The 22,694-nt window shown below is 38.5% G+C and overlaps 2 protein-coding genes across 38 annotated transcripts in view; both read left to right on the top strand.

The window, feature by feature from the left end:
• The first annotated feature begins 160 nt into the window (after nt 1-160).
• Nucleotides 161-19,543, top strand: ehmt1a (euchromatic histone-lysine N-methyltransferase 1a). Of its 2 annotated transcripts, XM_026211561.1 has the most exons (24): nt 177-313; nt 984-1,050; nt 10,216-10,613; nt 10,978-11,077; nt 11,171-11,277; nt 11,381-11,609; nt 11,966-12,111; nt 12,357-12,500; nt 13,550-13,752; nt 13,869-13,961; nt 14,094-14,176; nt 14,257-14,363; nt 14,577-14,699; nt 14,868-14,969; nt 15,160-15,264; nt 15,362-15,516; nt 15,978-16,145; nt 16,860-17,004; nt 17,108-17,185; nt 17,401-17,516; nt 17,605-17,691; nt 18,268-18,346; nt 18,478-18,653; nt 18,786-19,543. In XM_026211561.1, the coding sequence occupies exons 2-24, from the start codon at nt 1,032-1,034 to the stop codon at nt 18,985-18,987; spliced, it is 3,165 nt and encodes a 1,054-aa protein (XP_026067346.1). In that variant the 5' UTR covers nt 177-313; nt 984-1,031; the 3' UTR covers nt 18,988-19,543. The 2 variants fall into 2 exon arrangements, with proteins under 2 accessions (XP_026067347.1, XP_026067346.1); XM_026211562.1 differs by lacking the exon at nt 984-1,050 and having other exon boundaries at nt 161-313.
• An 808-nt stretch (nt 19,544-20,351) lies between these two features.
• cacna1ba (calcium channel, voltage-dependent, N type, alpha 1B subunit, a) overlaps nt 20,352-22,694 on the top strand; it is a 96,408-nt gene continuing 94,065 nt past the window's right edge. For 21 of the 36 annotated variants that reach the window (XM_026211551.1, XM_026211547.1, XM_026211557.1 and 18 more), the window contains exon 1: nt 20,353-22,049. In XM_026211551.1, coding sequence (XP_026067336.1) covers nt 21,787-22,049 — 263 coding nt within the window. In that variant the 5' untranslated portion in view covers nt 20,353-21,786. Of the gene's footprint in view, nt 22,050-22,694 lie in introns of all 36 variants that reach the window. The other 15 variants (XM_026211553.1, XM_026211544.1, XM_026211541.1 and 12 more) reach the window with 3 other exon arrangements.

The raw sequence follows: 22,694 nt of genomic DNA, 5'->3' as shown, positions 1-22,694 counted from the left end.
TATTGTTTTTTCCCCAATAATGTATTTTTAAAATTTATTTATTGCGATACTTATGTTTCGCACCGAGAAGGTATAAAAAAAAAAAGTGCACGAATGGTTTATAGTGGGCCTGAGGTCTAAAGCCAGACTGTAAACGCCCCCTTACCAGTAGAGGGCGCTGTATGGTCACATGACAGTCGCAGGGTGCATGTAGCAGGGAAGTGCTCTGCAGAGAGGAAGACAAGCCAAGCCAAGCCAAGCCAAGCCAAGCGTCTAAACTTTCGGAATGAGCTGAGTTATTTTACAAAAAATGCAGACCATCATAAGTTAACGGGTAAGTTTGTGCAAAGCAGTCACTTTTGTGGATAAATGCCCCACGCCGAAGGTAGTCTATAGTTTCATGCTCCGTCTAGATTTGTTGTGGTGTGGCTGGTGTCATGCCGTTAGCTACATTGTTTCATGTTGTTCATTGTAAATCCGCCCACAGTGAGCGCTGCATTCGACATAAACAATAACAAATGCTGTTATATTACTCAGTTAATAGGACACAGGAAATCACGAGTTTAATAAGGCTGTCATGCCTTTTCAGCAATGCAAAGAAAGTAAAATTGAGCGTTTTTGACGGCCGAAGAGACAGATTATTTGGCTGTGTCTAAATCTAGTGTGATGCCCAGCCAGCCAGAGAGCATTTGATGGCAAAAATGTTCTAAGTAGGCAGTTTACAAGATTTTGAAACAGCCCTTTAGAGCACGGTTGATAAATTATTTCCCCTCACATTAATACCAGTTTTACATTTATAAAAAGATCGGAACACATGTAGAATCGTTTAAATTGCCTTTTTTCCCCTTCTAATTTTACATAAGAAATAACCATTCATGCAATATAATTTACATTATGACGATTTTTATATATTATTTAGTCGCACATTTATTTTTTACATTAAATATCTGATTATTCTAAAACATGTTAGTATGATCCTATTATAACACTGTAAATTCTCACAGAGGAAGGAACTTGGAGGTCTTCTTGGATTGCTCCAGGTTCCCCCTGCCATGGCCAAGTCCAAAAAAGGTGATTTCATAATGCAAGTTCAGGCCGGTTAATGCATCCCATTCCACAAAAGCATCTGGTACTCTTTTTCAGATTTGATTCATGTGTCAGGTGTGAAATGCACATTGTTTACATACCTTATAGGCTAGTGACAATGCCCCTGAATTTTCGAGATACCCCTACCGGAGGTAGAACTAAACCCAACAATGTTTTTCCTCATCTCTAAGGTCTCCCATATATGAAATGGATTCTTGGCTAAAAATATTTTACTGCTAAGATTGTTAAATTAACAGATATTGTTATACACCACAAAACCAATAAAGGACTAAAATATAGCCTGTCCGTATGGGAGTTAAGGCATATAAACTAATGTAGATCAATCACACAAGCTCTGAGAGCTTTGAAACTTGACATGTTTGTAGTCAGGAAGTTGATTTAACTACTAGAAAAGACTGGATGTGAATATCTTGATGTATGGAATAAATAGAGACATGTAAACACATATCTAAAATAAGCGGACATGCACAAATTTAATATCTATGCAGAATGTTTTCATTTACTTTGTGCTTGCTTTGCCTGGCATTATCATAGAAACACATATGATGGCTTGTTGGAAAGGTGGGGTTGTGCTGAATCCAGCAATACCAAATATGTAAATATATGATAAAAGAGAAGTATTCTGTCACTCAATGTATGAGGTGTCCAAAATGAATGAAAATGGAACACTGACATAATTGAGTCCAAACCCATTCATTATCAGTGGTGAGAAGAATGTTGAGAAATTCAAATATAAGAGACATCAAAAAATATTTAATATGGCACCTTGTACTATATGGAAACAAAGATTGAAATCGAAAGATAACACCTTACCATAGCACAAACAGGAGACCAGGAGTTTTAACTTAATGAACTTAATAAAACTATAACTTAACTTCACACAATACAACTTAAATTACTGTCTTAAATAAAACAAATGGCAATCTAACTAAAGAAACTAACACTCTTCGGGGAAATGAGCCCTGTCTTCTCAGGCTGTTTAGTTTATTTTCTAGCAGCAACCATTTGGAGCATCAACTGCTTTTGGTAACCATTGGAGAAGGGTCTGGCTGCAGACTTGCACTCTCAGACACTGCTTCTGCTAGCAACGTCACTTGCAGTCTTTATTTTTTATTTAGTTCTATTTATTGATAACTTTTTGTTTGAATTTCCCAAAATTTTATAACAGTTGCCATGTGGCGAAGACAAGAAAAAATAAACTAAATTACAATGTCAATTGCAATCGCTACTTGCACTCTCTGCTACCTGTGACATCACTTGCAATCAACACAAATCCTGCATGTTGCCAATGGAGACGAGACGCTGTGGTTGTGATTAAACGATTAAAACTAATTTAGTACTATAACGTACAGGGTCCTGCAAGAAAAAGACAAGCACGGACCTTGGCCACAGAACAGCAGAATATGAACGCAATGCACAAAGTCTTTCGTTAAGCGTTTTCCTCCTGTAGAAAAAAACTAACACTTGATATGGCATAATGTATTCAGACACATTAAGTTCAATTAAAAGATCAAATTCAATATATAGTTATTATTCAATGTACTACAAGGCACACAGATGGCTATGAACACAATGTGCAAACTTTGTCCTCCCATACAACATAACGCTTAATGTGGCCTAATAACAGACTAAGATGATAAAGACAATTTAGTAGGCCTAGGCTAGCCTATATGTCTTGTTGTTGACTCTAAGTATATACAGACCAGCAAATATGAACGGGCATTATGCATTAAGTGATTTTAAAGGATCAACTCCGTACAGGCAAGCAGACGAGTACAGAATGCAGTGCGTTAAATTTTACATTAAACGTTTTCCTCCTATAGAAAATCATTATAAATAAAACACATAATGTAGGTTAATGGACAAAGACAGTGATATAAACAAGTTGTAGACAGTTTATTCTATATGGAAAAATGCTTAATGTGAAACTTTGCGTGTTTCGTTTATTCTGGGCTCACCTGCTTGCCTGTACATATTAGTTATGTATTTTAATAAAGTAGAGAAGCATGAGTTTGGCCTTTCTCATCTATGTCCATTATGCCACATTTTGCGGTATGTGAGGAAAATACTATATACATATTCCTTATATTAATGAACTGTACATTTAATTTGATATTTTAATAGCATCTTAATATATTAAGCCATGTTAAGTGTTTTTTTTCTATGCTTAGCTAGAGACTTTGTGCAAACGTTCATATTCTGGTGTTCTGGCCATGGATTTGCCAGTCTTGTCTTTTTCTTGCAGGACCCTGTACGTTATAGTACTAAATTAGTTTTAATCATTTAATCACCACCACAGCGTCTTGTCTCCATTGGCAACATGCAGGATTTGTGTTGATTGCAAGTGATGTCACAGGTAGCGGAGAGTTCAAGTAGCAATTGCAAGTGACATTGTAATTTAGTTTCTTTTTTCTTGTCTTCACCACCTGGCTTTATAAAATGTTGGGAAATTCAAATGAAAAGTAATGAAAAAAATAAAGAAAAAAAAAAATAAAGACTGCAAGTGATGTCACTAGCGGAAGTACAAATGTCTGAGTGTGCAAGTCTGAGAGTGCAAGTACAAGCCTGCAGCCAGACCCTCTTGGAACATTTTGGGGTCAACCCCCCATGATGTTACAACTGCAACACACCACTCATCCACATTGTCATCAGTGACAAAGTGGGTCATATTTGGACAGTCAGGGCAAGAGCAAAACCCTGTGCAGGTCAAGCCCACAGAAAGACACTGGCATTTGGTGTCATCGGTGCAGTTTCCATCTTTACAGTAGAGGTGGGTGAGGTCTCTAACTCCTTTAGGTGCTGGTGCCTTCTGGAACATCACAGATTAAATACAGCCACCTTCTCTGAGCCTCCATCCTCTACCAACTGGGTTCCAGAGAAGAGGTTTGGCCAGGTGGCTGTGATGCCACACTGCTGTTTGGTACACGGCTCTCAGCACATGTTGCTGGAAGCCATCTTCTGTTGGGGGTAGATTTGCTGCTGACACCTCAGCTCATCCAGGTTGGTGCTAGGATGCCCATCTTGGTGCCTCTTCTTTGCCTCTTCTTTGTCTTTCAAGATCTTTGATTGAGTGTTGGTGGTCATATCTATCAAAAACTATAACGACACAGCTGTTACCTTCCTTTCCCATTAAAGTTGCGATCTTTTTCAAGACACACTCACCCAGATCATTGTACGTTTGAAAGGCTGAATCATTGAATCATTGAGCATTTGAAGAAGATCCATGCCATCAATGGTATATGCTGATGGTTCTTTTACACTTGGCAGCTGCTGTTGTCTTCTTTATGCTTCCATCATCAAAAAACAAAGAGGGTGGGACAAAATCATGTTTAATCTGAGATACGAGATATTTATGACTTGGGAGCGGGGGGGTAACAAGGTTATGCACTCATTGATAAGAATGATACAGACACAGACGTCGCTGCTGCCAGCATGTTCATCAAAGTCTGCGGTCGTGTCGAGCCTTTTGACAAGAGATAAGGCTTTAAGGGGTAACTAAACCCCTGGTCAGAGCCTGACTCCACCCACTGGCAATATTTGAAAAATGCTGAAAAGTGGGCAGAGCACAGCAGAGATAGAGGGGACAAACCAAGGGCAGGGCTGAGCCGGTGGGGCGTGAACCTGAGACCCTCAGTGACAGATTAATTGACAGCTGCTGTTAGAGTCGCTAAAATGGAGAGTGACTCTAGTGACGCAAGTAGTTTTGCACAGAGCGTTCATTTGAAGTAGAGTACTTTTCTCCCCCACCTTCACCTGAAGTGGAGGATGTCGAGGTGTCTGAGGACACAGGGCCAGGGCCTGAGCCATATCAATTCAAGCCACTGGCTCAAACTGCGGTCTTAACTCCCGGATTCTGATAGGCATCCGATGATGATAGCGAAGCAGCCGCGCAAGAGAGAATGGGGCCAGTCTCCGAGTAAGGCACTGCGTCGCTTTTCAGCGTGAGCTGTGTGGAGCAGTACAGCTGTGTGGAACATTACTGAAGCATTACAGCTATGGATTTTTTACAAAACAAGCCTACTCAAATGTATCTAACCTAATGATTTTCATTCATTATTGTAAGAAATGAAAAAGAGTTATACAAAGATAGGCTTACTTGGCGCCAGTAGACAGACCTTTTTTCTCCCATAAATAAAACCTGTTTGCCTACTTGGGGCATTTTACATGCACAGTGCCAACTTTGAGTCAGTAAAATAATAATAAAAACAATAATTTAATGCTGGTATCCAAAACATTTAATTAAATACAAGTAGAATTAGAAATTAGATACATTTTAAAACTTCAATGCACATGTATAATAAGCCTAGTAATAATAGCCCTAGTACTATCGATCATAACATACTACTAGAGAGACTGGAAAACTGGGTCTGGCTTTCTGGGATGGTACTCAAATGGTTCAGGTCATACTTAGAAGGGAGAGGCTATTATGTGAATCTAGGAGAGCATAAGTCTAAGTGGACGTCCATGACATGTGGATTGCCACAAGGGTCAATTCTTGCACCGCTCTTGTTTAGCCTGTATATGCTTCCACTAAGTCAAATAATCAGAAAGAACCAAATTGCCTATCACAGCTATGCTGATGATACCCAGATTTACCTAGCCTTATCTCCAAATTACTACAGCCCAATAGGAGGATCTTTGATGACATCTTTGTACGCATACGCGAGTGGTTGTGTGGCAACAAAACAAACAGTATGGCGGGCTGTAAAGACGCAACAAGCACTTTCAAGTGAGTTAAGGCCCGTTCACACCAAGCACAATAACTATAAAGATAACTATAAGATAACGATATTAGCGTCCACACCAGCGAACGATATTGTCTGTGTATTTTAAGCGGACGCGGCATGTCTGCTGCTTTAAATTCTCGAGCTCATTACAGCAGGATTGATTCTGATTGGTTGGCAATGTTTTATAGTTCATCAGGGGGAAAAATCGTTCTGAAAGTGATTCCAACGATATCGTTTCTTTATCGTTATAGTTATGGTGTGGACTCTGCTATTCTTTAATATTGAGAACGATTTTTAGAACTATATCTTTATCGTTATCTTTATAGTTATCGTGCTTGGTGTGAACGGGCCTTTAGCGGGCAAAATCCTCAATATATAAGCACTTTAACATCTGAAGACCGGAGGTTTGGAGAGAAGTTTGTATTGGTGACAAAATCGAAGCTATTCAAAGCCCATATGAGATCTGGGATGACAAAAAATGTTGGTCCGACTCGCCCGTGTCTTGGCCACCAATCTGCTGGGGAGACATTTATTCTTATTTAATAGAAACCCCTGGACCCTTCACTCATGAAAGATTAAAGGCTTTCAAAAGTCTGAAGGCCCATGATTATTTTGTTTCTCGAAAAGTTGGGCCAGTCTTTTCTGCCAAGCAGAAAGCAGTGATCGTGCTAAAAGCAGAGGTTAGACCTGGCCAAGGAGAGTCACAGCATGATTCGCATCTCCCGTGGGTGATCGCCAAAGAGAACGGCGAAATAATCACTGCTCACTGCGACTGCAAAGCCGGGTAAGTCTTCATTGATCAGTGTTCTTATTTACTTATTTATTTACTGAAAATGTAGTGACTGTTGTACCAATTCAATTGTTTTCAGTGTGAGACTTTCAATGGCGTCTGTACTAATGGTGAAAAATTGTATATCACAGCTTACACATTTCTCCTTCTTTCAAATCCAGTCTTGGAGAAACATGCAGTCGTGTAGCAGCTTTAATGTTTAAAGTTGTCAGGATAGGACTTACAAATGCTGCATGTACTAGTGAGGCTTGCAGCAAAGCACAGCTACAGAATGATGTGAGGAACATAGTCTGGGTGCTGTGGATTAAGGGTTTGGGACACCTGAATCAGAAAGCGAAAACATATGACTCGGTTGATTTGACTCAGTTTTATTTATTTTTATTCAATCTTCTATAAATACATAGTCACTAAGACTTACCATGAACAAAATGTGCCTCACAAACTCGATCAGAAACTGCAGGCTTTCTTCGGAACGTCCAGGTTCAATCGCCTAATTGCACGCAACCATTTCTTTCATTTTTCGCTATCCTTTTCGGAGGGAATTAGGCCCCCAACTAACCGTACAATCGACCACACAGCAAGAGTGAACCATCCTCTCTCTAAATCCTCCTCCAAACGTGCAAAACAATCAAATTACAGGTATCTAGCGGTGTTTCCTGCCACACGATTCCCATGATGCAACGCGACAAACATGAACAATGACGTCACAAAAGATCCGCCTATTGACTCCCTCTGCCAATGCATTGATAAAATTAATAGTTGGATGTGCCAGAGCTTTCTTCAGCTAAACAAGGAAAAAACTGAAGTCATTGCATTTGGAAACAAACATGAAGTGTTCAAGGTGAATGCATACCTTGACTCTAGGGGTCAAACAACTAAAAATCATGTCAGGAATCTTGGTGTGATTCTGGAGACCGGTCTGAGTTTCAGTTGTCATGTCAAAGCAGTAGCTAAATCAGCATACTATCATCTCAAAAACATTGCAAGAATTAGAGGTTTTGTTTCCAGCCAAGACTTGGAGAAACTTGTTCATGCCTTTATCAGCAGCAGGGTGGACTATTGTAATGGGCTCCTCAACGGCCTTCCCAAGAAGAGCATTAGACAGCTGCAGCTCATCCAGAACGCTGCTGCCAGGACTCTGACTAGAACCAGAAAATCTGAGCATATCACACCAGTCCTCAGGTCCTTACACTGGCTTCCAGTTACATTTAGGATTGATTTTAAAGTACTTTTACTCGTATATAAGTCACTAAATGACCTAGGACCGAAATATATTGCAGATATGTTCACTGAATATAAACCTAACAGAGCACTCAGATCACTAGGATCGAGTCAGTTAGAAGTACCAAAGGTTCACACAAAACAAGGGGAGTCCTCCTTTAGTTACTATGCTGCCTGCAGTTGGAATCAGCTTCCAGAAGAGATCAGATGTGCTAAAACACTAGCCACATTTAAATCTAGACTCAAAACCCATCTGTTTTGCTGTGCATTTATTGAATGATCACTGTGCAATGTCCGAACTGATTGCACTATATTTTCACTTTTTTTTATGTAAAATCATTTTCTAACTGTTTTTAAATTCATTTTAGTTAAGTAGTTTTTTTCATAATTTTAAAAGTTTTAAAATTGCTTGTCTTTATTTTTATTATTTTTCTTCATGATTATTTTACTTTATTTTATGTAAAGCGCACTTTGAATTACCATTGTGTATGAAATGTGCTATATAAATAAACTTGCCTTGGCTTGCCTAGTAATAAGTAGACATTTAAAATACATCAATAACTGATATCATAGTTTAAAATAGATAAAATCCGAGTTAAGGCTTGCTTTATGTGTTGCTCGACGAGGATTTCTCAATCGTTGTGACTTTAAATCCTGAGGACACAAAATGCCGTGGAACTCCTGCCGTGGAGTGAAGAAGAGGTGGCGTTACGAGGATTCTCAGACAGTTGAAGTGCCCAATTGAGTTAAGAGATTTGCTCTCAATCTATTTTCAACACTTTAGATTGTTTACCACGTGGGGTTTGACCAATAGCATTGAATTGTGAAAAAATATGAAATAGACAAAATTTGGACATGCGAGGATTCTGCCCGTCAGTGACGATATTTTAATAAAGGTGTTCCATTCCAATGTTAACCTGATTCAATTGGATCTGTGGTTCATATGAATTGTATAGTATACTGTGCCTTATGAAATGTATCATTATTAAATGTATCATAAATATAGATCAGCACTTACCTAATGTAAGTTACTTTGCAGTAACAATGTATTTGTCAACATTGTTCTCACCACTGATAATGTGATTTGGACTTGAGGCTATTTTGTCCAGCGTTCTTTCATTTTGGACACCTGATACATTGAGTGACAGAACACTTCTCTTTTATTATATATTTACATATTAATAATTTAAATTGTATTGTGTGAAGTTAAGTTATAGTTTTATTAAGTTCATTAAGTTAAAACTCCTGGTCTCCTGTTTGTGCTATGGTAAGGTGTTATCTTTCGATTTCAATCTTTGTTTCCATATAGTACAAGGTGCCATATTAAATATTTTTTGATGTCTCTTATATTTGAATTTCTCAACATTCTTCTCACCACTGATAATGAATGGGTTTGGACTCAATTATGTCAGTGTTCCATTTTCATTCATTTTGGACACCTCATACATTGAGTGACAGAATACTTCTCTTTTATCATATATTTACATATTTGGTATTGCTGGATTCAGCACAACCCCACCTTTCCAACAAGCCATCATATGTGTTTCTATGATAATGCCAGGCAAAGCAAGCACAAAGTAAATGAAAACATTCTGCATAGATATTAAATTTATGCATGTCCGCTTATTTTAGATATGTGTTTACATGTCTCTATTTATTCCATACATCAAGATATTCACATCCAGTCTTTTCTAGTAGTTAAATCAACTTCCTGACTACAAACATGTCAAGTTTCAAAGCTCTCAGAGCTTGTGTGATTGATCTACATTAGTTTATATGCCTTAACTCCCATACGGACAGGCTATATTTTAGTCCTTTATTGGTTTTGTGGTGTATAACAATATCTGTTAATTTAACAATCTTAGCAGTAAAATATTTTTAGCCAAGAATCCATTTCATATATGGGAGACCTTAGAGATGAGGAAAAACATTGTTGGGTTTAGTTCTACCTCCGGTAGGGGTATCTCGAAAACTAAAGCACTTTTTGACCATTTGTCACTAGCCTATTAGTATTATATGTGATCCTGGAGCACAAAACCAGTCACAAGGGTAAATTTTTTGATATATCATCTGAAATTTGAATGAGTAAGCTTTCCATTGGTGTATGGTTGGTCTAAGATGCAACTATTTGAAAATCTGGAATCTGACGGTGAAAAACAGCTTTAAAGTTGTCCTAATTAAGTTTTAAGCAATGCATATTGCACATTTTTCTATTACTATTATTATAGTACTATTTTTTCTGTACTTAATATGGTAATGATTTTTGGCATGAACAAATTGATAATTTTGACCCATACAGTGCATTGTTGGCTATTACTACAAATATACCCATGCTACTTATGACTGGTTTTGTGGTATATGGTCACATATTTTATCATGTTGTGGTTGTAGGTATGGACAGCCCTGCGGACCCACCGAAAAGAGGCAGGAAGACAAAATCCCTTGGTGCTGCTCCAAAAGCTGTTAAACAGAGTGATCTAGACAGCACGAAGAGCACAGGGACCGGCTTTCTGTTACTCCCTGGCCAGACATCCCTCAAGCTGCCAGCTGAAAACATCATCTCAGGAAATCATGGCTCTATCCAGCAAGATAAACAAGATGCTTCAGAAACACAGAGTTCTGAGTCTGGTAATGCCGCCAAGAGCATCCCCACTTTGTCCTCACCTGCAGCCAGACAGGAAGGGGATGCCCAGAGAGGGCCGGAGGAGTTAAAAGCTGTGAATCCTGCTCCGCCACGTTTGGCTTGGAAAACCATGGTTAGACCAGCACCAGCTCCATCTGCTCTGAAGGTAGCCTGCTGCTTGCTTATGTACTGTCTAGTTTATATTAATGAGTCAGGAAAATGTGGAAGGCATGGCTTTTGATGATAACCTAATATGTGTGCGTTAAGGGGACAAACAGACATTTCTGAACGTGGTTAGATATTTATACTGATACATAATCAAATTCAAAGAGCCTGTGACAAAACAGTTTTATGATTGGGACTTCCATAAATTATATTTCTTAAGTACCGTATGCAGTTCCGTTCAATAAGAACTCAGTGACAGTACATTTTTATTTATTCTTATGCGCACCAAATACAGCAAAATCAGTAAATTGTAAAATTGTAAAAAAGACTTATATATGTCTATTTTCATTTATGCAACAACATAGACAATGAACAGAGAGAAGAGTGTGTTTGAGAGAGACACGGAGTCCTCGCCAACACAGCATCTCCGTTTACCTCAGGAACTCAAAGACTCAACACAAACAGGTGGGAATTTTTTAGTTAAAAAACTTAGTTGCTCTCTTTGAACACAAGATAGTAAAACCAATTGTATGCTCCTCTGTTTGTATTCTTCTGCAGCCTCCAAGAAGAAGAAAAGAAAAATGGGCTTATATAATTTTGTTCCCAAAAAGAAACCAAAAGTGTCCAAGAAACCGAATGTCTCGTTTACCTCTTCATCTGAGCAGGTCTGGTATTTTACACATTCGACTACTTCCACGTGTGTGAAATGAAGTTATTCATCTTGGCCAAATCTTGAACATTCAAGATCTTTGTTTCCAAACCCTGCAGAAGAATTCACGTACCGCTGGCTCCAAAGGTGGGCAGATGTCCATTGAAGAGGCATTCAAAAATAGTTCTGAGAAACCAGAGAAGCAGGTTTCAGCGGCTGAGAGTGAAACTGCAGAAGCGCATAAGAACAAGGAACCGGAGGACCTTCCACAAGACCACGCTGAAGAATACACCGAGCTGCCTCTGCATGCTCTGGCTCATGAAAGCATGTTCACGGCAGTCCCCACAGGTCGATATTATCTGCACCTGAAGACAATAGAATTGAAGTCCACTTCTTATGTATTTCATACTGCCACCTCATGAAATGTGTGTACTTTCTATCTGTTTGTTTTCATATAATAGGTCGATCTCAGAATGAGCAGAGGCAGGTTTTTAGACAATAAAACCACATGGCAACAAACAGCCCCTTGGTAAAAATAAACAACTTTTTGTTGCATATTGGCTTGATTTTATACACCATAATAAAAAAAAAGAAAAGAAATGTCAGATCAGGAAGGGTTTAGTAGCCTAGGATAGTCTAGTATCAAAGGGCTAAAACTGTAACCCTCAAGTACCTAAAGTGGACTTTGTGCTTGTGTTTATCAGGTTTGCCGGAGGATAAAGAGAACATGGAGGCTGATGACACGTTGGAACCTCCACTGTGTAGCTGTCGCATGGAGGCTCCGAAGAACCAGGATGTAGTAACTCTTGCTGAGGGGAAGTGCATGGCTGTAGAGAGTGTTGATGGAAAGGTAGAACATGTGCCATGTTTCAAAACATCTGTCGTTGAAAGGATAACAGAATGAAATCATTAAGTACATCACACCACTGCACCAGTTACAGTTACCTTCCCACAGTAACTGTAGTATATATATTGTTTTATGTATGATAGCATTATACTAATGTGTTTGATTAGTAAATATTGGAATCCATTTCAAGAAAGTATTAAAGAAATTGTTTTTGAGTGAATTAGATTTTTTTCCCTCTCTCTCTCTAGTTGAGTTTATGTCGGAAGGTGATTCTGAAGCAGGAAATGATGCGTCCCTCTATGAGGATTCCGTTGCTGGTGTTGTGCGAGGATCATCGTGCAGGCATGGTGAAACACCAGAGCTGCCCAGGCTGTGGTTTCTTCTGCAGGGCTGTAAGTTAATCATACACTAGCTTTCAGAATTGTTTTTTTTAAACCTGAATTTATTTGATTAAGGGGCCATTTAAACAACAATGTTTTCAGCCAATAACTAGAAACTTTTTACAAGTTTTGACTGTTCGTGTACACGACAACAGTGTTTTGGTGATTGAAAACGCATGTTTTTGAAAATGGGTTTAAATTTTTGAAAAAGGCACCATTATTGTTTCTGTGTAAACACCCAATATGGAAATCTTTGAAAACGGTGACAACATGTGCAGTACGTGTCAATTTTAAAGGCAACAGTACATGGTACTGTTGCAGCTCAAGAGTTTGCTAACGCTTCTTCTGTAAAGTGGGGTTTTACTTCACCAATATTACAACCAACAGCAGAGTCATATCCATATAATCATCGCTTCCCTTAAGGTACTGTTTACTAACAAGGTGACAGCACCAACTACTGGCCTCTGGCGTATGTAATACAGCGTTTTTGGCCATTTTTGCAGAATTGTGTAAACGCGAAACGTTTTGAAGACGTTGTCGTGTATATGTGGAAATTTTAAAAACGCAAGGGAAAACTTTTCCATTTTTGACTACAACGCTTTGTAAACGTAGCCTAAAAATACAGTTAAACAGTTATATTGTGAAATATTATCATTATAACCGTCATAAGATAATAACATATTTTAAAATGTAATTTATTTCCTGTGGCAATGAATTAAGAGCTTTCCCAGAGTATCCCAAAATTAACAATGTATACACATTCATTATTCATTTTTGTTTTTATCAAATAAATACTGTTCATTGTAGAAATGTGCTGTTAATATATTTTATCAGCTATTAGCAGCCAGCCATGATTAATAAGTGTTTGTGATGTCCATGTAGAATTCAACAGGTGTGAGTGTGAGTGTGCTTGATTTGAAACATTTTAAGTGCTATTAATTTCTTTAGCATCTACCGTTTTTTAATTACAAAAAGTTGCACCTTTAATAGTTCAACTTGGGAGATAAACCCTGATACACTGAAATGACTAAATTAATATTATAGCGATCTGTCTAATCCAGGGGACGTTTATGGAATGTCAGCCAGATGGGAACATCTCTCACCGCTTTCACCGGAGCTGTGCCTCTCTGATCAGAGGTCAGGTCTACTGCCCTCACTGCGGCGAGGAGGCTAGTCATGCTAAGGAGGTCTCGATCCCCAAACCTGACTGTGCAGTGCCAACAGCCGCTGTGCCCGCACACAAAAGAGACACCGCCTTAATGGAGTAAGTTTAAATCAGGTCATCCCGGTGTTTGAAAATATTTCTCTGTATCTTATATAATGATCTGTTTGCTCACACTGGTTACGTTGTAATATATCTTTTATTATTGTGTCTTACAGCAGGGCTAAATTGGACTCTGTAACTGTTGGTGGAGTGATAGATCCTGCTAAAGAATCACTGGAAAGTGTTTTAAATGCACTCGAGGATGGGAAGTAAGGATCTGTGTCCTGGTCCTGTAAAAATCCTATATCATTAAATAAATGCATTATAGTTTTTGATTTTTCACCATTTGTAGATTTGCTTTGTTGCCTATGGTTTAAAACAGGCATTGCATATTTTTCAAGGTATAAGAAATTCAAGCTGCCCCCAAAGCAGCTTTACTTCTCTGCAAAGAGAGGAGAGCTCCAGAGGATCCTGCATTTGCTGGGTAGGATTTTTCTCAAGATATATGCATGATGTACTAGATTATTTGTGATTAATAACTGTTATTCTTTTGATGGTAATCAGTGGAAGGTGTGGACCCAAATTTGCGGATGGACAGTGAGAAGAGGAAGACTTCCTTGCATTGTGCTGCTGAGGAGGGACATAAAGAGATCTGCCATATATTAGTGCAGGTACTGCTTACACTAATAGCACACATCCACATTCAGAAATTATCTATGTTTCTTAATATACACTACCATTCAGAAATCTTAAGGTCTGTATGTTTATGAAACCATTCTGATTAGTTGATTTGGTGCTCAAGAAACTTATTTTCTCTTATTTTATTTATAAAAAACATTTGAATAGAGTAATTAGTAATATAAATGTTTTCTTTATCTCTATAGGCTGGTGCAAACCTGGACATGTGTGATGCGGACCAGAGGACTCCTCTGATGTATGCCTGTGAGAACAATCATCTAGAAACAGTGAAATACTTACTGAAAGCTGGTGCTTCTACTGGGCATAAGGTACGATAGCCAGCCTTCATCTGTCAGTCAACTGTGAAATACAAAATGTTATGCATTTATCTCATTGAGTTAATGAGGTATTGAAATTGCTAAGCTGCTGTATGCGATGTGTTCGGACTGCAATGTATTTGCATGATTAAAATCTAGTGATTTATGCCGCCTTCACAGGATATGAGAGGCTCTACATGTCTTCACTTGGCAGCCAGAAGAGGACACACAGGTGTGCTGCAGTTTCTTGTTTCCATGCCATCCACAGACGTCAACTGTAAGGTAACAATGTGCATGAGTTTGTTATATAGAATATACATTTTTGTGCACATGCCATATTTATTTACCCTTAAATTACATTTTAATTAGACTTTTGTGAGGATGTTGTAAGGAGTTTTTGACAACAAAAACACATTCTTAGATACTGGAGTGCTTAATAATTGAAGATTATAGGTCGTCTTCTTTTGGTCAGGATGATGGCGGTTGGGCTCCTCTTACCTGGGCAACTGAGAACATGAATCTAGAGCAGGTGAAGATGCTGATCTCAGCAGGAGCTGATGTCCAAATAAGAGATAAGGTATGTGAGTGTTTCATCTCACTCACAGTAGTAGTGAGTGCTTATGTATGATAGATACGAGATGAATTTTTTAGTTGGGGTCTGATGTGTTATCTAGGAGGAGAATGTCTGCCTCCACTGGGCAGCATTCTCTGGCTGTGATGAGATCGCTCAGCTGTTGCTTGACAAGAGATCTGACCTACATGCTGTGAACATCCATGGAGACTCACCGCTCCACATTGCTGTCAGACAGAACCAGCTGGACTGTGTAATGTAAGTGTAGAACAAAAAGAGTATACCTAGGTAACTGGGAGCAAGACCCTTTAAGAGCACTGAAATATAAAGGAACTATTCATGTTGTCCCAAGGTCCCTTTAGGGGCTGTCAGTTCACTTGAGGCCATCTGGGTAACAAACTGGTTTTCTCCGCAGGCAAAAGACATTCAAGTACAGCTCAAATCTGCTTCAGTGAATGACTTTCAAATAAATTGAATGACAAAAATCTCCAAAATGTACTGACCGCCATATTGAGCATTATAGTGTCTACATTAAATTTTTCTAGTCACCTTTATTTCTATAGCATTTTATAAAATATAGATTGTGTTAAAGCAGCTTCTTAGAGATGGGAAAATATCAGTGTGAGTTGTGGAGGGTTAACTATAGAGAATTAAAATTCAAAGGTTTTGTGGCTGAAACTGTAAGTTGTAAAAAGATTAATCTTAAGTTTTGTCTCTAGGCTGTTTCTGTCTCGAGGAGCAGATGTAAATCTGAAAAACAAGGACGGCGAGACTCCTTTGGAGTGCTGTAGTATAAATTCCAAGATGTGGACTATCCTCAACACCAATAAGAAGCTGACAGACGCTAGGAGAGGCAGAGACAGCTTAAGAGAAAGACTCCTCTGCAGGTAATGCAAAAGCACTATGCTGAATTCTTTCTGTTTTGCAGGGTAAGATCACAGACAGTATTTTGTTACATATTTTATTCTTTTTCCAAGCATCTTGGAGATGCTTCTACAGTTCTTAGGGGTTTAGTTTGGTTTTTTTCTGTCCCTTTATGTAATCGCAAACAGACTTGATGATGGTGAGCTTAGATCTCAGTTTTGAGGCTCCTTGTGCATAATGATATCTTACTGTATTATCACAATTAATGGTAAAAAAGTGGAAGACCAGTATGTTGTTAAACGCTAACTAATTATTATTTTTAATATTGATAATACACAAAATGTTGCACTGTGAGAAAAATAATTTGTGGCTTCTGTATGGTTTGTAAGCTAGAATTTGCTACTCTCTTTTGAAACTGCTCTGAATCTCAAGTCCATGTACTGTACTGTAATGCAGTATTTATCTTGAATGAATCAGTACTACATCTTTTCAAACAAGATCTTTGCAGTCTCGGGTCCATACTGAAAACCAGTCAAAACTGGCTACAGCTGAATCAATAATCCATTCGTTTAGCTTGACTTCAAGAAATCTAAAGTATCCACACATTTCTGAGTCTTCGTTCTGCTTATTTTTGCGTGCCAATGCGCCACTTAGAATGGCCTTAAAATATATTTAATGTTTGGCACATGCGGGTAAATATTTGATGTGATTGTGGGTCTGTTGTCCTTGTGTTCCAGAGATGTGTCCCGAGGCTATGAGGATGTCCCTGTGCCGTGTGTGAATGGGATGGACCATGAGCCCTGTCCCAGCAACTTCAAATACATTCCAGAGAACTGCTTTACCTCTCAAGTGAATATAGACGAGAACATAACACACTTACAGGTAAGAGGCTGAGAGTCGTAGTGTCAAAAGCCGTAACAAGGTTAATGCTGTTATTACAGCTTTATGAAATGCTCGTCTCTCTCTCGATCTCTCACTGGAATAGCACTGCAGTTGTAAAGATGACTGTGCATCAAGCAGCTGTATCTGTGGCCAGCTCAGCATGCGCTGTTGGTATGACAAGGTAAGATGCTGCTAGTGCTAATATATTCATTTTAAATGACATGGTAATGATAGAGTGACATAAACAATAAATGTTGCCAATCCCAGCTCTTTAGCAGCTGTTTCACAACATATTAATAGTCACCAATCATGTTTGTGCTGTGTATGACCATATGATTAGAGGGGGATTTGTGTAATGCCTAAAATTATTAGCATTTATCATTTCCTGGTGCCCAGGATGGCCGCTTGTTGAAAGAGTTCTGCAGGGATGATCCACCCTTCCTGTTTGAGTGTAACCATGCCTGTTCCTGTTGGAGAACGTGCCGAAATAGAGTGATACAGAATGGCCTTCGGTAATGTAACAAATAGATGTATTCTTGCATATTCCCTAAATAGGTTGTAAACTCCTAATTTATGTACTTACATTTTTCTGGTCTTTAGGATCAGACTGCAGGTGTTTAGGACTGAGAAGATGGGCTGGGGGGTCAGAGCACTGCAGGATATTCCTGAGGGAACTTTTGTATGCGAGTATGACCCTCTCTTTACATCAGTTGCTTTACGCATTAATAAACATACACAGAAATGAACACAGATCCACGACAGTATTCAAAGGCTTTATAACTTTTCCCAGTTGTTTATTTAATTTTGTTTATTTTGTTTTTTTAAACAATCCAGTTGTCGAAATCCAGGGCAGTAGGAATCCTGGTTCTTTAAAGAAAAAAATAATACATATTAATATTAAGTTTATATACATATTATGATATTACTTTATTAGAATATATACATCAATTGATTTATATATAATTTTGTTATCTTGAGGCTTACTTTGCTAGTTTGCTAAGGCCCATTTTAAATGTTTATTATTATAGTTAACCTGGTGTTGAATTATTTGAACATTACAAAATTACATGCAGCATATTAAGGAAGCTATGCCTTCATTCTAAAGAACTCTCCTACTGACTCCAGTGTCAAGGATATTAATTTAATGCCAAATGTGCTACGAAAATGAAAGCCATTAGGGGAATTATCAATTATTCAGGCGTGATTAATCTCATGCAGTTTCGGTCCAATACTTGTGCCCTGAGGATTTTTCTCTGTGTGCAGGTTTGCAGGTGAAATCATTTCAGATGGGGAAGCTAATGTTCGGGAAAATGACTCGTACACGTTTAACCTAGACAATAAGGCAAGTTTAGAGGTTTGTCTAAAATTGTGCAAAAATGTCACCTTCAGGGGGCGCTAACGTATATTAAAATGTGAAAGGAGCTCACGCACAGTTCATTTGGATAGTGTATTTAATGGTGATTTTGTTTTTAGGCTGGAGAGGTCTACTGCATTGATGCCCAGTTTTATGGTAATGTTAGTAGGTTTATGAATCACCTTTGTGAACCCAATCTATTCCCGGTGCGGGTATTCACCAAACACCAGGACATGCGCTTTCCTCGAATTGCACTCTATGCAAGCAAGGCTATTCAAGCTGGAGACGAGCTTGGGTAAACCTTCATTATTCTTTTCCCCCTCATTGTTTGTTACATTTATCCACACATTTATATTGACACATTTGCAATCAAAGTAATTCCCCAGGTTGCTTGATTTAAAACTCATTTTCTTTTCTCTTCCATCAGGTTTGACTATGGTGATCCCTACTGGCAAATCAAGAAAAAGTACTTCCGTTGTCAGTGTGGCTCTTCAAGATGTAGATACTCTGAGACTGTTCCAGGCCAGAACCATGCAGACAGCTCAGTGCAAGCGCTCGGTGATCAGACCGTTGCTCAGGTGGAGCACATCCAGTCAGCTAACACAGCTATAGCAATAACTCAACCCTGAGTCCTGCACACGTACAACAAGATATGCGGAGACCTTTTACGTATAAATATGGTTAGGAGTGCAAAGCATCATTTGCTGAATCTCAGCTCCAAGGAAGGACAATTTATGCAGAGATACACAGATCATTTATTATTATCAACATGCTGTTGATGGCGTTTGTAATAATACTTTTAATCAAAGGTGTTTTGGGCCTTTTTTTTTTATCTGAATGCATGTCTCACAAAGTTTTTATCTTAGGATGATGGCGAGGCTCTACAATTGTATGAGATATAGGCACTAGCATATTAAACTTTTATACATTTTTAAGCATCAACTATTATATACTTGGTATAAAAAACAGGGTTTTTAGTTGATTGTAATAAGCAAAAAAGAAAGTAGTAGTAGAACAGAAGGACAAGCTCTGCTGGCTTTTTTTTACTCCATGTCCTCAGGAGCAAAGATCAGGGCTGTTTTCTAATCAGTTTTTTCATGCATTGAAATTTCACTAGGATATGGTTACAGAATTTTAAATATCATGCCTCTGGAAAATAAAGCTTTTAGTGATTGTTTTTATTATCAATTTGATTATCTGTAATGTAGCTGTAGCCTATCAGTCTTTCTGTCATGCTGGACAAGTCATGAACATACTCAGAATTTCATTGAAGCACTATATCAATTAGTTTTTATACTACAGGAGAATATATATATATATATATATATATATATATATATATATATATTTATTATACCTGTCTCAAAACCATGCTTCAGTGAAATTCAGAGTGTTTACGACTACAAATATTGATGTAAAATATTGATGTAATGACTGAACAGATGTTGTTTTTGAGTGCATTGCTTTATAATTTTACCCACACTGTGTGTGTGTGTGTGTGTGTGTGTGTATATATATATATATATATTCAGTTTACTTTTTTTCAGAATTATTTGATTAATAGAAAGTTAAAAAGAATGAACATATATAAGTTATTTTGAACTTTCTGTTAATCAAATAATTCTGAAAAAAAAAAAATCCAAGAAACATGAAGAATCGAACAAGGTTTCAGCAACAACAAAAAAATTTTTTTTATTGACAATGATAAAAAATAAGAAATGTTTCCTGAGCCCCAAATTAGTAAATTAGACTGATTTCTGAAGAATCCTGTGCTACTGCTGAAAATTCATCTTTCTGTTCATAAGATTAAATTACATTTGAAAATGCATTAAAATGTAGAACAATTATTTTAAATAGCAATAATATTTTGCAACATTGTTTATCAGGTAAATTAAGCATAAGAGACTTCTTTCCAAAGCATTAAAAACCTAGGCTACTAAAACGTCAGGGTATGTATACACGTATTGTATATTAATATATATTCTCTATGTATTTTTTTGAAGTATTTACAGAGTTTAGTATTTATTGGATATTCTGTACTAAAAACAGGCAAAATAATGCGCTCAAAAACAATATCTGTTCACTCATTAGGTCAGTATTTGTAGTCATAAGCACACTCTGAATTTCCCTAAAGCACACTATTTGTTTTGAGCGAAGTATTGTCTGTGCTTAACATTACTTGAAGACACCTTCACGTTTTGTTCTACCAAATAAATGACATGCAATCATCAACCTCAAACCCTTTAAAAGCATAAATTATAAGTTGCTGAAGTTAATTGATCAAGAAAGATGTTACGTAATTTATTTTGCCTAGAGCAAAACGTGAAAGTGTCTTCAAGAAGGCTAATGTAAAACACCGACCTTAATTTACTTTAAAAAAAAACCCCATTAGAAATTCCCAAGGGATCCCATGTCTCAAAAAACGCTAATTTTCTTCCGGGTTTTCGGACGACAAACTGCACAGCCCTGTTGAAGGGTTAACGTAAATGTGAAAGAGACCGAGCACCCTCCGAAAGGCGTCAGTCACGAGATAATGTCCTGATTTTCTCCACCCTTTTCTAAATCAACGATGTGCTTACATTTGTAGGAAGTGCAGACGCACCCATCCCTCACAGATGTGCCCAATTCGTCTTAACTTGCTTTAAAGTACTGGTCCAAACGGTTTGAGAAGCTGTTTAATTACCTGCTGGGGTCTGGAAGGGTACATGCTGTATTTTCCCCTCTTGCCCCAGTGCCATGGATACTGTAGCGGTACAGGTGGAGCCACTGACAGGCTGCCTCACAGTCACGTGATCTGATTTAGAAGAAGCAGCGGCTGCAGAAATTGGTTAAAATTTCATCGCCAGTCTACGGTCTAGTGGAAAAAAGGCTGTTAATATCGTTTGCGCGTCTTCATTTCAACCATATACACGCGAAGGCGACGGACCGCTCGCGTTATCATCTGTTAGATCGAAGAGCGCAGGCGAGATCGGAGGAAAACATCCAAGCATCTGCAACAGCGCAGGAAGCAGGATCGTACAATCTGTGGGCTTGACTCAATTCAGTCGCAACACAGTTTATAAAGGCACCTTCGCGGCTGGACTTAATTCATGACATGGCTGATTATCTGAATCCTTCGAGTGAGGCGTGAAAATTGTCATTGCTGGATATGAGCGCTCGCTTTTTTGGTGGATTGTGTAACGTGGAGCGCTAAACTTTAACTAGCGTTCGGTTCATAACAGAGATGCGTTTAGATGTGCTCTGAATGGCTGGAATACTTTAAGCAACTCTGCGTGTTTGTGGCGACTGAACAAGCTCTTGTGGATGCCAGACCTGCACGGATGAGAAGAACTCGTGGCTGGGACAACATCGCGCGTTGTGATGCTTCTTCTTTACTCTCTGTCTGATGAGAATTTGGATGTCTATAGTCAAATCTGCGCGTTTCTAGAATGGCTCGTTTCGAAGACGATCTCCCGACCCGGTATGGAGGTGGTGGCTCTCCAGCGGGTCCAGGCAGAGGGGCCAGCCGGCTCCCAGGCCCCCCGGGCGGACCGAGGGTGTATAAGCAAACAATGGCCCAAAGAGCCCGGACAATGGCCATATACAACCCGATACCGATCAAACAGAACTGTTTCACAGTCAACCGGTCCCTGTTCATCTTCAGCGAAGATAATATCATTCGGAAATATGCAAAGAAAATAACAGAGTGGCCATATCCTTTACTTAAATCACAGGCACTTGTAAGAGGGCAAAAGATGCCAGTTTTGTAATCAACAATAATTCTGGTTCAGTCTTAGTAAAACAGCAGTTAAGGTCGCAAAAGTTTTATTCAACACAGTGAGCAGTTGAGTTAATATCGTGTCGGTTGTATTGTCTCTTATTGGATTGAAATGACATGCAGCATGCAGGGTGTTGTCTCGCTGATGGAGCAAACATTATTACAAGGGGGGTCGGTCCAATTGGTTTGCGCTCACAAAATGCCTCTGGAAAAGCTTCTAATTGGGACGCGATATGCAATTCATAATTGTTTGGTGTGATATATATAATGCAAGTCTCGTGATGTAAAATGCAACTTAGAAATTTGTATTGTTTTTGTCCCTTTCACATCCAGTCACTGCGGTATTGATTCTTTTCATTCGGGAAACGAGCCTCTCTGTCGCTCATGGCAACCGAAACAGCTCTTGCGTTAGGCTGCCTAAATTGCTGTGGAGTCTACGGAGACTCATCCCTCATAAAGTAACTGAGATATACCTGCTAAATCTTTACGTTATAATATTATAGCATTCGCAGCTTAAATCGTAGGATGCAGTCAAAAAGCAATAAAGATGATAGGCAATTTAAGCGGAACGGGTTAGTG

Source organism: Carassius auratus, chromosome 30, assembly GCF_003368295.1.
Source record: "Carassius auratus strain Wakin chromosome 30, ASM336829v1, whole genome shotgun sequence".
NCBI lineage: Eukaryota > Metazoa > Chordata > Actinopteri > Cypriniformes > Cyprinidae > Carassius > Carassius auratus.
The sequence above is the reverse complement of the archived record's forward strand: the minus strand, read 5'-3'. Positions and strand labels throughout refer to the sequence as shown.

Excerpts from the sequence above, each read along its gene's own strand:
- ehmt1a (XM_026211561.1), top strand. Across the intron at positions 11,610-11,965 it reads GTTCACGGCAGTCCCCACAG|GTTTGCCGGAGGATAAAGAG; the intron begins GTCGATATTATC and ends TGTGTTTATCAG. Across the intron at positions 16,146-16,859 it reads AGAGAAAGACTCCTCTGCAG|AGATGTGTCCCGAGGCTATG; the intron begins GTAATGCAAAAG and ends CTTGTGTTCCAG.